Below are 12660 nucleotides of genomic sequence, written 5' to 3' on the forward strand. Positions count from 1 at the left end.
TAAAGAAATGTATTCATTTACGAGCAATTCTACAGCTACGTATAGACTAGGCTTGGGTAGTATCTATTTTTAATTCCTGGATATCTTCCTGGAATTTCACTGGGGTCTGTAGTATATGATGAGATCAGTGTGTGGCACAAATGTATCTGTATCGCTCAACCTTTCCTGTTTCTGTTTCATAATAAAAGCCCTCTGACAATATTTCTGTCATCAAAATCCCTTCAGTTGTTGAAACAAGGCTTTTGCTGTGAATCATTTGAAGGGCCAGCGCACAGCTTCACAAGTGAGTGGAGGATGTGCTTTGAATTGTGTAAATGTGGTAGTTACAACAGTAGGCAGCTCTACAAAAACACTGCAACAACAAACACTGCCAAAGCTCACGCATGCAGTGTGGCCTGGGCATAACCTCGAGTGCACATGATGTGCACTTGATGTGCACTGCATGCAAAACATCCTCAATGCCGCCCTCTGTGGTATGAAGTTAATAAAAAGATGAGGGTCGGTATTTTTGACTGAATTTTGAATTAACTCTGTCAGGATTTCTAAATACCTCGGTATATCTTAATACCGTGATACCACCCGTACCTAGTATGGACTGTTTTTTATTCCTGGTTTTAGGAAGCAGTTTATAATCTCTTTTCATTTTCTAGTGTTGTAAAAGATTCAAAACTTACAATTCTGATTTTTCATCATCTCAGATAACCTCTCATTTTAAAATGGGGTTGTAAAACATGATTATGACTTTATTTTTCACTGGCAGGCTGCCATCTCAGATCAGAGCAAAGATTAGCTCTCTCACTTGGGTTGATAAATTGTGTCACTTATTTGGTAGAAAGAGGCAACAGAGGCTGCAGTAGATTTTTGTGTAAGTGTAAGAGTACCTGGGGCTCAGTCCAGAAATCTTCTCTGAGTTGCTGGGTCCGGGTCGACTGTGGTACGAGTCTCTCTCTGTCCTCCTCTCCCTCCTGGAGGAGGGGGCTGATACTGAGATGGTGTGACCCCGGGGTCGGTGGCCTCCACTGGGGGAGATGGGTCCTGATTGCGCTGCTGCTGCTGCTGGAAACTCCAACCTCATCCTTGCTCCTCCACTTTGAGATGACACTACACCTGGGCCTTCAGTCCCTTGACTCTGAGCTACCAGTCCATTAACATCTCCTCCTGTGTTTCCCTCCGCCTTTTCTTTCTCAGGATGAGGCTGCTGTGGCTGAGGCTGTGGCTGTGGCTTGCCATCTGAAGCAGGCGCCCGGGGCCAAGAAGTGTCTCCTGGTGCAGTCTCAGACTCCATAGTGGCCTTGGAGAAGGCTTCGGGTAACGTTTGGAGCTCTGGAGAAGAGCTGGACTTGTTAAGTCCGTGACCCTGGGACTGAGTGTGGGTCTGGAAGGGAAGTTCTGGTCCCTGGCTGCCTGGGGTGGACGGTCCCGGAGTGGGCTGATCAATGGGAATGGCTCCCTCACTGACTTCCTCCAGCGTTGACTTTTCCTCATCTTGACTAGAGGTTGAGGAGGACTGGAGGACAAAGATTAGAGGAGCTGATTTTTAAAACAGCAGAGGGAAGACCTCAAAAGGATCTCACCTGTGGGTGTAGCATGATTTAGTAGATAAGCTTATTGCTAAAACAAGTAAAAAAATGTTTTAAAAAAGTGCACAAACTACCTACCCTGCTGAGTGTTCCAGGCGGCGGAGTCTTTGTGAACTTGTCTGCAGACATGAAGATGGGATCAGAGGTCATTGGCTCAAACTCTTCGCTCTCTAGCCAATCAGATGGCATGTGTGCTGTGGTGACCCCTGACCCCTCCTCAAGCACCACCACGGAGTCTACAGCAGGACACAGCAACAACCATGTGGGTCATAGGTGGATACACACTCACAACTGTTGTAACCCCCCTCACAAACAAAGATGTATGTACACACACACACAGTGTTGTCCACCATTAGTCACGCAATCAGAGACACAAAGCCATACGCAGGTGTAAGACTCCCACAACAAACATCGATTTCATCACAGCTGTCAGTTGTAATCTTGACACCTCACACACATTCTCGCTAAATATCTAAATTCTTATTGAGTACATGAGTTAAATTAATCGTGGTAGTATGAAACAGAATCAGATGTATTCACATTGATCAAACACACTCAAAGGCAGTCAGGCAAACACACACATATCCACATAAACAGACATTCAGATCATGACCTACCCAGTAAATCCAACCTACAAACACTGACATCAGAAACAAAGACGGATCAATGCAGCAGAAAGCATCTATCCATCATTGGTTCATCTACTTGATTTTTCCATGCAGCTGTTTGGACAGTTTATTGGTTATCTCAGCCCAAAGCGCACTGCAGCTACTGCAACAGCAGCCCAGACCAGGCCCTACAGAAAACACTCTCCCTACACTGAAAGGAGAAGAAGAAGCCAACGTAAATCAGGTCACTTTGATAGTTGAGTGTTAGCCCTAAAAACTGCAGCTCTTAAACTGTCTTCATCACCCTACTGGTCTACCAGTGAGGTAAAAAGAGCGAATCAGTCGGATGAGGTCTGGGCTTTCCTGTTGACAACATCAGAGGGTCAAACGTTTAAAAAGTTAACCTGGGAGTATATTTCAGTGACAGGAAATTAGAGAAAATGACAAGGAGGGAAAGTAAATCACGGAAGGAGTCCAAAAATAAATCATCATCCATCTTTAAGTGTCATTGGACTAACTGATCCAAGTGCAGGCAGGTTTTCAGCATCGCTTGTCAAAGCCCCTCCCTCCCCGTGTTAATAGAAGACTGATGATGGATAAAGTGGAAATGCTGAATTCCCTCACTTGCACAATTTCTGAGTATAAAACTGGAGGTCTTTCAAGTTATCTGTGACAGGTGTGCAGGAGAGAGCTGCAAGGTGGACAAAAAAAATCCTACACATCATATCACTCTTACAATTACAATTACAGATCAACATTTTGGGGAATACACATTTTTTACTTTCTTGCTGAGACAGATGAGATCAATACCACTCTTAAGTCTGTCCATTAAATATGAAGCTGGAGACATTTAGCTTAGCACAGGGAAGCACAGCACCCCAGCTAAGAAAAAGTCCGGCACTTGACCCACCATAAAACGCAACACGTTGTTTTTACACTTTAGTTTTTTATGGATTAAAAAAACATAGTTATAATGTGATAATTCGTGAGTTTAAGAGGTGCTGGTTTGATTTAACCTTTGGACAAAGGAAGACTGGCTGTTCCCCACTGTTTCTAATCTTTATGCTAAACTAAGCTAACTTGCTAGCTCCACCTTCATATTGAACGGACAGATGTAAGAGGAATATCTATTTTCTTATGTAACTGTTGTCAAAAAAGCAACTGAGTGTATTGCTCAAAATGTCAAGCTATTCCTTTAAAACATTTTATTCTGAAAAACAATACTGCTGTTTTTTGGATCACAGCAAGTAAGAGATAATGTATGGCTTTCTCTTCCAACGTCTTTCCAGTAGAGGGGATACAAAGAAAGACGTGATGATCAAATGTTAATTCCAGCTATTGCTGGTAGACTGCTGTATTGTGCAAGTGAGAAGAAATACACTACACCAGGAGTTTTCTGGAGAGGGGAGGTGTGGGGGCACACATGTTGTGGACGGTACCTGCCCAGGAAATGCTCCTGTGCAACCTGCCAGGGGCTGGAGGGCCTGGGGGGACAGAGCCCAAACCCAGAGACCAGAGAGAGCCGCCTACTGCAGGTGGAAGGCCAGAGGACAGGTTGGTGGCAAATGATGCCACATAAGACACCGCAGCCAATCGCAAACCAGCATAGTGGGTGAGGATGAAAAAAACATGAAAACAAATCAGAACAAGATGGAAAAAATCTCAAAAGGCAGTGAGAAAAGAAGAAATGAAAGAAAGAGTGATGAAAAAAGATGAGTTGATGAAGGAAATAAAGAGAAAAGGCGGAGATGAATAACTGGAGGCGGGCGAGCCCCAGATAAAGAATGTGACCATAGGCACAGGACACCGTGAACCACTGGAAAGGAGGCTTCTGCAAGAAGACATGTGACTGGTAAACAAAAAGCAGTGATCTTTGACGATCAATGACCTGAGGAAATCTAAGCAGGTCGATGGATCACTGTCTGCATCAAATACAGTACCCACAGGAAATTTGGCACTTAGCTGCATAACATTGCCTTTTTTAGTCCATACTGATTTTCTGTTCTTTTTTATTTTAGGATTATTTTGGGGGCTTTTCAGTGCCTTTTTTTTTCAATAGGACAGTTGAAGTGTTAAAGGGGGGGGGGGGTGACATGCAGCAAAGGGCCAAGGCCGAAATCAAACCCGAGGCCACTGTCGCAAAGACACAGCATACATGTGGCGCCCGCTCTATCCACTGAGGCGCCAGGCGCCGCCTGATTTTCTGCTCTGAAGCTTAATAATCTGGCTGTACTGTTGTGTTTATTTTACTGACAGCACAATGACATTTTTTGAGATCATAAGATTTTGGGACTATTAACCTGAACGGATCAACACAACAACCAACACACACCAACAAGATGAAAACGTAACACTAAGTGATGTTTCTTGCTTTCTCTCCTCAGACGGTCTAATACTCACCAGTGTTGGAGCGCTGGATCAGGTTTGCTTTCCCTCCAACGCTGCTGTGTGTTTGGGTGAGCGGCTCTGAGATGGGAGCTGGTGCGGGAGCAGCTGTGCTGGCGGGAGCGCTGGCTGTCTGCGTAGGAGGCTCCTTCACTCCTTCCATGGCCATCAGGACAGTGGAGAGCTCCTGCAGCGGCATGTTGCCGAGCTCCGAGGAGAAGGGACTGGGTGGGTTCTCCAGACACATCAGCCAGCTCGTGTTACCTGTGACAGAGAGATCATACACATCATAGACATAGACATATGCATCAAACCACTGATCTGCTGAAAAAAAAAAGGATTTTATTATACTGCACTACAAACAGAACTTGTTTGTACTACAAACAGAACTTGTTTGTAGTGCAGTATAATGTGCTGAAAGTGCTGAAAATTGACTGAGGCATGTCAGAGATCTTCAGATAATTCTTCCACTCACATTTTCATCAAAACAGTATGAAAATCACCTTGCAAAAACATGAGATGTACCCGAGATAGACAATATACCACAGTGAACATTTAAGTTGCCTTTTTAAGATTTTTGTCGAAAACCTTTGTCTTTATCTTCATGTGGTACTTCGGCTGCATGCAGGGATTAATCATAGGATGCTCTTGAATTAAAAAAATAAATAAATAAAAAAAATTTAAAAAAAATAATAACCTTGTGCAGGTTTGGAGTTCCAGCAAGTTATTTTTTACACTATCCAGCAACAAAGCCAAGGACAGCCTGAAAGGTTTGAAAATCAATATAAAAGCTTATGCTGCGCTTTAGAAAACTGTCTTGTAATTTGCTGTCAATCTGTAGTTGAAGATATACTTTTCAGTATTTTTCTACAAAACAATACAAAGACTTGTACAAAAGTAATCTCTCTCAAGCATCACTTATGACCCACTAAAATTGTGTGATGGTGTATTTATCTGCAGAGACTCTACCCTTTGCTTTTATTTGTCAGATTTTCTTCGTATTTTGCTGTGTTCAGTACATTTATGGACTGTAGCCTTTGGGCAGTGATGTGTGGACCTCAGCCAACAACTGCCTGTGTTAATTCTATTTAGGGCAATAATAATAAATCAAATAAAACCACACAGCTAAACCTATGCTTGTCAGATGTTCATTTATTTGCTGTTGTTAAGTGCAGTTTGCATACCAGACGGTCTTCGTATGAAGATCTCTGCCCAGCCCTGTGTGAGCATGGGGACAAACTCAACCAGGCTGGGGTTGTCTTTGAGAGTCGAGGGAGCAGACGGTGTCGCAGAAGCGGAGGAGGGAGGACCCAGACCATCCAGGGTGGAGGTAGAGGGGGGAGAAAGCGGAGCAGCTAACTCGCCCTCAGAGGGGGACACCAGAGGACTGAGACTCTGAGCAGGACCGGCACGTAGAGCGTGACCCCCTTGAATGAGAGATGAAGGTCATCATCATCACTATTTGTCAGCTCTTCTCCACACAATGCTTACCTTGTATGCAGTTTGAAACAGCAAGCTCACCTTATACGCTATTTATATTATTATTTTTATTTTATCAAAAAGAGGGCTTCATATAAACATCCAACACAGCATAAAGACACACAATGTACTGTTCACACTAAGGTAGACTGACAAAGCCAAAAAGACCGACAGCATTAAAATGCACACAGGCAGCAAGATCTCATGATTCCTAATGTCAGCAAACCAAGTAAATATAGGCATTAATACTTGGAAAATCACAGCTAAGAATTTTGTATCCCTCTTTCCTTTGAATGTTCTCTGACCCCATGTGAAATAATGATAAATAATGCTTCTGATCTTCAGGTACATGATGTGTATCAGTAGTAGACAGAAGAAGTGGTGGTTGCAGTCTGAAAGTGATAAGAGGCAAGCACAGATAAAAGCATGGCTGAAAATCTGTGGAGGATAAAAGCTACCCGATTATTTCTCATTTCAAGACAGCAGTATTGCAACATATTTTCCCAGCTCTTCAAATTTCAAAAATGGATTTTGTGAAAAAGCACTATGTGTAGGCTGGTAGATTTTGACTGCAATTATTATGCATGGATGTTTGTGTAGTTTCAGGTATTTTAAAACAGTCCCATAAAAATTAGAAAATTCTCTTCAACAAGTTTTTGTCTAAAATTATGAGAGAGAAGGTGGTGTATCATGGGATGCTTTAAGTCCTGAGGCCAAGTGTTAGCTGCCAAGCAGCTGAATATTTATTACCTGACATGGAGCGGACCCGTATGCGTGTGGCTCTGTTGTGCTGCTGGCTTGACTGTGACTCCAGTTTAGCTGGAGCTTCTTTGGTGATCCGGGTGTGGAGAGACGGATCTGACCTGCAGGGCCAGGTAAGAGAAATGAATATCAAGTAGCTAACAAGACTATGAGCCTACAGCAGTGCTTGCAGCGCTGTACATGGTGGTACATGGAAACAGTTACAATTAGGGTTGCCACACATTTTCATGGAAAAAATTTACATGATTCCATGTTTTGTCTGACTTTTTTCCACAACTTTACAAGGACCCATAACAAAAAATGAAAAACAAAAAAATCTGGCCCCACTTGCCCAGTGTTTTTCAGACATTTAAGCTAGTGGGAACACATGAGGGGAGAGATGGAAAGTGGGGAGAAAATGAAACAGATGTGATTGAAAACAACACGTCGCACATCTAAGCATTTTAGAGCTACATTATGTCGACAGCTACAGAAAATAATTTTGCTAATAATTACTGGGAAGGTTATCCATGGAAGTTTACTGAAACAGCTTAACTACATACAACAAAATTCAATAACTTTTTCAAAACGTTCAATGGTTTTGATAAATCTGGCCTGGAAAGTGTAATTGTGAAATTACAAGACTTTTCAAGGTTTTCCATGATCGTTGTAACCCTGTACAATGCAGATGTAATGTTTACCAAGTTCATCATGCATGTGAGCATGCTAATGTATTTTAATTAGAATTAACACAAAGTACAGCTGATGAAGCTGGGAATACACGTTTTTGCAGGCATTAGATTATAAACCAAAGTGCTGGACAAATTGAAATGTTGACCTGATGATGGCAATGGATGACAAATCAAGAAATGAGCAAAGTCATTAGAATTTATCCTCTGGGAAACATGAATGTCAGACATTTCACCACAGACTGCCCTTATCATCCCTTGAGCCACAAGTTGTGTTTCTAAAAAACCAACAACAAAAAAACCCAACTTTTTTTGTAATTTTCTGCATGTGTGAGCGTGCTTCACCTCGTCATTTCCCCTCCTCCTCCGAGTCGCTCAGCCATGTCCAGGCCTAGCAGCGCTTGCGTTCTGACCCCTCCGCTGGTTGTTATGGTCACCAGCTTGTTGCCCACCAGCCAGGTCATACTGCGACCCCCTGCCAAAAGGAACTCTGCAATGGGAGACCTAAAAGGACAAAATGTATGACTGCTAAAGCCTTTCACAATACTTTTTTGACATATGAACACCATTGTGAAGTGCCCAACACAATACAAACATACTGATAAAAAACAAGTCCTTCAAACCTTTTGGGCAGCGCTGAGAAGTTAGAAAAAACATATCGTGCCATCATGTCCAGACAGGTCTCTGTGAGCTCCAGGTGGACAGTCTTCAACCCTTCATCTGCCTGAGTCACCGCATTCTCATCGGCGGAGCCCAGACTGCAGGTGGTGGTGGAAGTGTGCATCCTACAGAAGGAAACGGAGAAAAGGTTAAACAACAGTAAGAAGGGCAGAGGATGAAGAGGGAGGCACGCACGGCTGCAGATATATTTTACCATGTAATCAGTGCACACAGAGACATGCAAGGTCTGATATACAGACACAGAGGGAAATGTCACAAAATCACACAAACACACCAACGTTTTTGTCTATATCACATGCAAATTTACATTTTCTCAAGCACACAAACACAGACACACACTGGGACATGGTATAAGCGACCTTATAACCTGTGATAACACACAGGTTATTCCCTAAATTTAAATAAGCTCCATATAGGAGGCAGAAGAGATCTTGATGTAACATGTTTTGTAGCTAAGAAAGCCACAGGAGCGCAAGAAACCAATGGGTAGAAGCTGAGTGTGAGTTAACATTTTTAACTGCACACTTATGTCTGAGGTGAAGCCAAATGTCTTTATTAGTATTTATTGTAGAGCGAGAAGCACCTCTTTGTATCCACAACAACCATTACCGTGTGCTCTACAAGCAAATGAGGTTAAAAGCACCTTTACAGATGTTAAAATCAGTCTCAATCAGGGCTCGAGAGATACTTCAGTCACAGTGAAGGCCTCGCTGGCTCGCTGCTAAGGAGCAAACACATTCAAATGAGCAATCTAAAACAACACTCTGGAGATGACTGAGCTCAATGTAATGTCTCTGTGCATCACTGTGGGGAGCATACAAGGCAGGGAGACTGTGTTTTCATGCCACACAGAATCAAATATTGACACAAATTAGGCAGCAAACAACTGTGTTAGAATATAGAAAAAGAACGATGCAAGAGAATCATCTGTCCTTGGTGGATCTAATGACGTGTTTTGGCTTTATTTGTTTCTGCCCTAAAACTATCTCCAGTTTACATAAGACACATTAATGACAATGTTTGAAAGTAGTTGTATGTGCTTACTGTAAGTAAATGAGTAAATATGAGGGATAAAAGGATAGCTTTTTATAATACAGCTTAATTCTATCAAACAGAAAGAAATTGCTCACTTAGACCAAGTCCCAGCGTATGAATAAACAACTATTCCACACATTTGTACTTACCATTCTTCTACTGACAATGATTCATTTTTCACTTCAATGTCTCATGGTCACGCACTCCGAACAACATGACCATGAAATGCTCACGACTGAATCAACGTGCTGTGCTTTGCTTTTTTATTGTTGGTACAGTGCAGCTGTCGGTATGGATGTGAATTAGAGCCTAGCTGAACACATTTTAGCTAAACAAGATAAATAAATTGTGTTTAAGGTCATTTCTCAGTATCACGTAAGGTAATACTTATTAAAAACCTTACAGGGACACTTTATCCCAGTATTAAAAATACAGATTTTTTTCCTCTTAAATCTAGTGCTTTTTATCAATCCAGATTGTTTTGATGTGAGTTGTCGAGTGCTGAGGATGGAAGTCGTAGAGATGTTGGCCTTCTCTCTAATGTAATAGAACTAGATGGCATTCGGCCTATGGTGCTCAAAGTGCCAAAAAAATACAACTGAAAAACGCAGCAATGTCTCTTTCCAGAAATCATTACCCGGTTACTCAAAATAATCCACAGAACTTTTTGTGAGCTCCTGATGCTCAACCTCCAAATACTCCCCAACCAGCGCAGCATGTGGAGGTGGGTGTCTCAAACACGGCTTTATTTACAAAAAGTAAAGTTTTCTGAAACAACGCACTTTACTGTTTAGAGGAGGAGGAGACTAGGAATACAAGCCTAATTAGCTTGAAGTTCTTCCATTTACCACTGACGTCACCGCTTCACAGTGGTACAGCAGGTTTTGAAGTTAACGCTGAAAAATTGAAAAAGTTCTCTTTTAACAGTTAAACCTTAATCAGTTATTAGCATAGCCTATTTTAGACTGGTTATGTGCAGCAGTCTATTGGTTTCATTTGCTACTCTCTTTGGGTTAATATGCAGAAACATAGTGCCCACTGCCGACTCTTTGGTCCCCATTGTTAAGTTAGCCTTGGCCACTCTGCAGTGTGCACCAACCAGGTCTGGTGGGAGCTAGCTGACTGTGCCGGTCATTCAACGCTTACTGCTTGTAATGTCTTCCCAACCGAACAGAATTGCTTTGGAAACATTATGCCCATCCTGCTGTCTGTTAGCTGTTAGCTGTGTAAGAGCAGCTAGTGGCGCTAAATAAGTTAACAATGCTAAAGGGGTTTTGTGGCTCAAAATGAAGCCAATTAATTACTGGGGGACCTTGGGGAAGAACAGAAGGTGGGCGACATGTTTCAGCAGCAAAACCGTCCCACTATCAGGACAGCAGAGATGGTAGCTGAGAGTCAGTAGCTGAAAGTCAGCTAGCAAAGCGAATGGGTGACGTCGCTAGGTGACTTTCACCCGGCGCAGCTAGTGCGCAGTGCAGAGTGACCAAGGGGAATGTTAACCACCCAGTGAAGACAAGATGATGGGAAATGGGTGTTATGTCTCTGCATGTTATCATGGCTGGTCAACTGTCTGTCAGCAAAGCCAATGAAAAAAAAAAAGTCAGGGCATTTACATCACAAAACAATCAAATTTCACCATCTATAAATGGATAGCACTTGGTAGCACTTTGAAATGCGGTGCTAAAGCTCACACTGAATTAATGGAGCGCCAGACTTAAAGGAAAGGCTTCTTGTATTTCACTTCAGTTTCCTTGTTTTTGTTTTAAACATTAACTGATGGGTTACCAGTTAATGAATGTCAGGCCATAAAGCAGAATTAAACTGACATCCACATCTGGAACTTTTTTCTTTTTGCCAAAGTACACTCGCCAACTTCATCACCGAGCAGAAGGAAGACTGATAAGTAGCATTTCAAGTAAGAGGAAAAATATGTATTTTTGATTTTGGAGTGAACGCTTCGTAAAAGTCTAAAAAAAATGGTCATGTTGTCTGAAATGAAACAAGTGTCCCCCAGAAGAAAGGCTTTAATCTCACTTGTCACTCAGGTGATACCATTCAAGAGACACAAACTTTGTGAGAGAAGAGTAGGTTTGCAGCCATTTAGCAGTTGAAGCAGGTTAAACAGATCCACACTGCAGTTGTTAAGTGAGATAAATTTCAATGATGCACCCTGAGATTAAATACACAGTACTTTCAAACATTAACATACTGGGCTTTTGCTGCCATCTGTTGGGCAGGAGGAGTAAGACATTGTCAATATAGTGGTGCTGCAGCCTCGACTGACAACTGCAATGTCAGATCAAACAGTTACTTGAGCAATTCAGCCAAGCAGAGGTAAAGCATAAAGGTGTGAGGATAAGTCAGGCAGATACTGTTTGAGTGTATGTGTGTGTGGTGATACGAATGACTTGTAATCGAATATTTGTAAAGTTCACATCAGCCCAGCTAGTCCTAAAATCCCACACTATGAGATTGCCATGGTCATAGCAGCACAGTGTATGTTTGTCAGTGGAGCAAAACAAAAACAAATGTATCTCAAGCAAGCTAACAAAGCAGTTGTGTTGCTGTTGTCCCTGTCACTGGCTGAGGAAGCAGATGCGCCCTGCCACCAGTAAAAGGGAGGCAGAGAAGTTTGTTGCAGTTGTTTACTTTGGATACACATGCTTTGCACCAGTCCCTCCTGCCATTCATTTGATGTTAGGCAAATCAAAACCAGTCAGCAAAACACCCAGCAAAACAAAAAAAAAACAAAAAAGTCAAAGACAAATGAATATTGAATAAAAATAAAGGCAAAATCTGTGTTAGAGCAAAAACAAAAAAACATCAAGTGTTTGCCGATGCATTCTGCAAACACCGCATGCAAAAGCAAATAATGAAAACAAAACCGAAAACTGCATGTGTATGATTGCAGCCCAAAACAAACCAAAAAGGTCAACACACAAACCTTCCTCCAGCATGCACCATCCGCTCCAGGTGTCCCTGACAACAAACCACCCAACGCCCGCCCAACGGACCCGCATGACAATGACCCTACACCCCTATCAACCATCCCCTGGAGGAAGTAACAAGTGTTTTGGTTGTTGTTGGTTTTTTTTGTTTGGTTACCCAGAAGGCTCTTCTCTAACCTGCGGACCGCGTGTTCGGAGACACTGATGCTGCGGGAGCGGAAAGCATCCATGGCTGACAGGTCCCTCAGCTCTTTAACTGGAGAGCTGCTGCTATTGGCTACAGCTGCTGCCGCCTTCGCCACTTTTGCTGCCCGCAGACTGGGCGGTGATGAGTACCCATGGCGAACGGCGAGGGGAACGGGCCCGGGTTGGCGATATGGTGGCAGTGGACAGTAAGCGGGGTGGGTCATCGTGAGGGTGGCGGTGGTTTGGTAGTGTAGGGGAGGAGCGTGGTGCATGGATGTATACCAGGAGACAGCAGGAATCGTCACCCGAGCACCAGAGCAAAGGGCAC

General features: G+C 42.8%; 1 protein-coding gene across 5 annotated transcripts in view; it reads right to left on the reverse strand.

Annotated features, from left to right (window-relative positions):
* The window catches only part of tsc2 (TSC complex subunit 2), a 35130-nt gene that overhangs the window by 3302 nt on the left and 19168 nt on the right, over positions 1 to 12660 (reverse strand). For 3 of the 5 annotated variants that reach the window (XM_088075732.1, XM_088075731.1, XM_088075734.1), the window contains exons 26-34: positions 12324 to 12464; positions 8106 to 8267; positions 7828 to 7986; positions 6803 to 6915; positions 5758 to 6000; positions 4589 to 4837; positions 3628 to 3717; positions 1659 to 1816; positions 882 to 1507 (exon numbers count right to left, since the gene is read on the reverse strand). In XM_088075732.1, coding sequence (XP_087931858.1) covers positions 882 to 1507; positions 1659 to 1816; positions 3628 to 3717; positions 4589 to 4837; positions 5758 to 6000; positions 6803 to 6915; positions 7828 to 7986; positions 8106 to 8267; positions 12324 to 12464 — 1941 coding nt within the window. The remainder of the gene's footprint in view (positions 1 to 881; positions 1508 to 1658; positions 1817 to 3627; positions 3718 to 4588; positions 4838 to 5757; positions 6001 to 6802; positions 6916 to 7827; positions 7987 to 8105; positions 8268 to 12323; positions 12465 to 12660) is intronic. The other 2 variants (XM_088075733.1, XM_042484663.2) reach the window with 2 other exon arrangements.

This window comes from Plectropomus leopardus, chromosome 3 (assembly GCF_026936395.1).
Source record: "Plectropomus leopardus strain MGB_pleo_1.0 chromosome 3, ASM2693639v1, whole genome shotgun sequence".
Classification (NCBI taxonomy): domain Eukaryota; kingdom Metazoa; phylum Chordata; class Actinopteri; order Perciformes; family Serranidae; genus Plectropomus; species Plectropomus leopardus.